This window comes from Rhagoletis pomonella, unplaced genomic scaffold, assembly GCF_013731165.1.
Source record: "Rhagoletis pomonella isolate Grant_MI unplaced genomic scaffold, Rhpom_1.0 Rhpom_scaffold_00001, whole genome shotgun sequence".
Lineage (NCBI taxonomy): Eukaryota > Metazoa > Arthropoda > Insecta > Diptera > Tephritidae > Rhagoletis > Rhagoletis pomonella.
The window spans coordinates 6,338,955-6,340,968 of NW_023458555.1; the positions used below are offsets into that span (position 1 = coordinate 6,338,955).

General features: G+C 39.3%; 1 protein-coding gene across 1 annotated transcript in view; it reads left to right on the forward strand.

Annotated features, from left to right (window-relative positions):
• LOC118737093 (centrosome-associated zinc finger protein CP190) overlaps window positions 1–2,014 on the forward strand; it is a gene marked incomplete in the record, with an annotated part of 5,788 nt that continues 3,774 nt past the window's right edge. Inside the window, 3 exon segments of the mRNA XM_036467375.1 lie at window positions 1–409; window positions 860–1,310; window positions 1,371–2,014. Of these exon segments, the coding sequence (XP_036323268.1) occupies window positions 909–1,310; window positions 1,371–2,014 (1,046 nt within the window).

The window sequence follows — 2,014 nt, forward strand, 5'->3', positions numbered from 1 at the left end:
ATTTTTGGTTCATGACGGAAACCCGATATACTGCACACCTCCGAAAAATAAAGCAGATTGCGTCTGTGTGACATACCCACCTAAATTGTGAATGGCTACTTTATCCAATACACATACCATTAAAAATGGCGTAAAATGGCGTTTCGTTCAATCTCCGTCAAGTAGCCATATTGGTTCATGTTTTCGGAAAATACCAAACGACGAGTAATTTTTTCGTTTTCTCTGCATTTTCGTAGGATTCATTTTCAGCGGTTGCAGTAAGTGGCAAAAGCAGATTAAAATAAATTTGCCACAAAAATAAATGTTGTAAACATTTTTCATTCGAATTTTGACGTTTTGTAACGCGAGGCCGTTAAGATTTATCAACTATCATAAACCAATAGAGCACACGAGAAATAAGTGAAAAAAAGTAAATGAAAAAATGTTAAATATGTATATAATTGGTTAAGTTGGTTTTATTAATAGCATTATTGTACATGGTTGAAAGTGTAGATAAATTGTGAGACTAGTTTTCCGGACACATTAATACAAGGACTACTACTATGGCCATCGAAATATCTAAAAGGTGCCTGCATTGCAGTACAGTTTCTCATACTTGTTAAATACGCCGATTTAGTTGAGTACTGTGATGGCAATGTTGGAATGTTTGTGACACGCTCGTGGGGTGCGGAGCATCTTAACGAATTTTTGTTGTGCTTTTGGTTGAACTTTACTTGCGCCTATCAGTTTAAAAGCTAACCCAGTTCTTTGACTCGATTTTGTGAAACAATCTTAGGGACTAAAATCTGTTTTATAAGAATGTTTAATATAAGTGTACAACGATAATGTGCATTGTTTATTTGGTAACTCATTTTTTCTGCATTTGCAGTTGTAAATAACTTGGTTCCTCTATCGAAATTGCCAACAGAATGGGGGAAATCAAATCCGTAAAAGTAGACAACTGGGGAGTCTTCTTCCTCCAGAAACTGCAAAACTTCTTTAATAAGACGGACTATTGTGACCTCACACTACAGTTTCGGGATAACTCGCAGTTGAAGGTACATCGTCTAGTATTGAGCGCTTGTACTGATTTCTTCAACGTGTTGGAGCAAACTTGCGAAATGGTGGACGATGCCCTCATCATGCCCAATGAGCTGCAAGCCGATGTTGTAGTACCCATCGTAAACTTCATGTACACTGGGACATTGGAATTCGAATTAAAAATGTATGGCAAGCTGCTACGCACGGCTAAGGATATGAACATGACTGTTCTGTTAAAATTGCTCGAAGCACATCGCCGTACAATGGAGGGTGTAAATCGCTTACAGCGGGTGAGTAAAAAGTATTGTTTTGCTTTTATTTCAAAACAATAAAAAATTCTCTATCCATAGCCACCTAGCCCAAAACCATTACGTCGGCGTGTTCCTGCTGCAACAAGCTTGCCTCAACAGCAACCAACCGTTCAACAACATCGCGTACAAACATCACCAAACAGTGTTTCTGGATTGCAGCGTCCCATCGTTCAAACAAAAACCATAAGTACAAGTTCATCTACTACTATGAATTTGCCACAACAAACTCAATACAGGCAACAGATAGGATCAACATCTCTAATAAGAACAATGCGTGCCAGTAATACCAATAATATGCAAGGTCGTACACAATACGTCAATCAGCCTGCACATGAAAGTCATGAAACTATTATAAAACAAGAGCCAGAAGAAATAACCCCCCCATCACCTTTTGAACAGCTTCGCAAAGGTTACAATAACAACAAGCGTCCAGCCAATAATGCTTTGGTATCACCGCCAGCTAAGAAGCTTAATATTGAAGACGTTAAAGAGTTTGCTGAGCAGCAACGTATGAGAAAACAAATTGCCGCAGAATATGGCGACGATCAGGGCGAATACGAGAACAGCATGATGGAGGATGACATACACAATGATGATGATGATGACGATTTGGCCACCACATCGGCCACTGCAAGTACCATAGCAGGTATGCAAGCATCCACATCGCGACAAACACAGCTGCA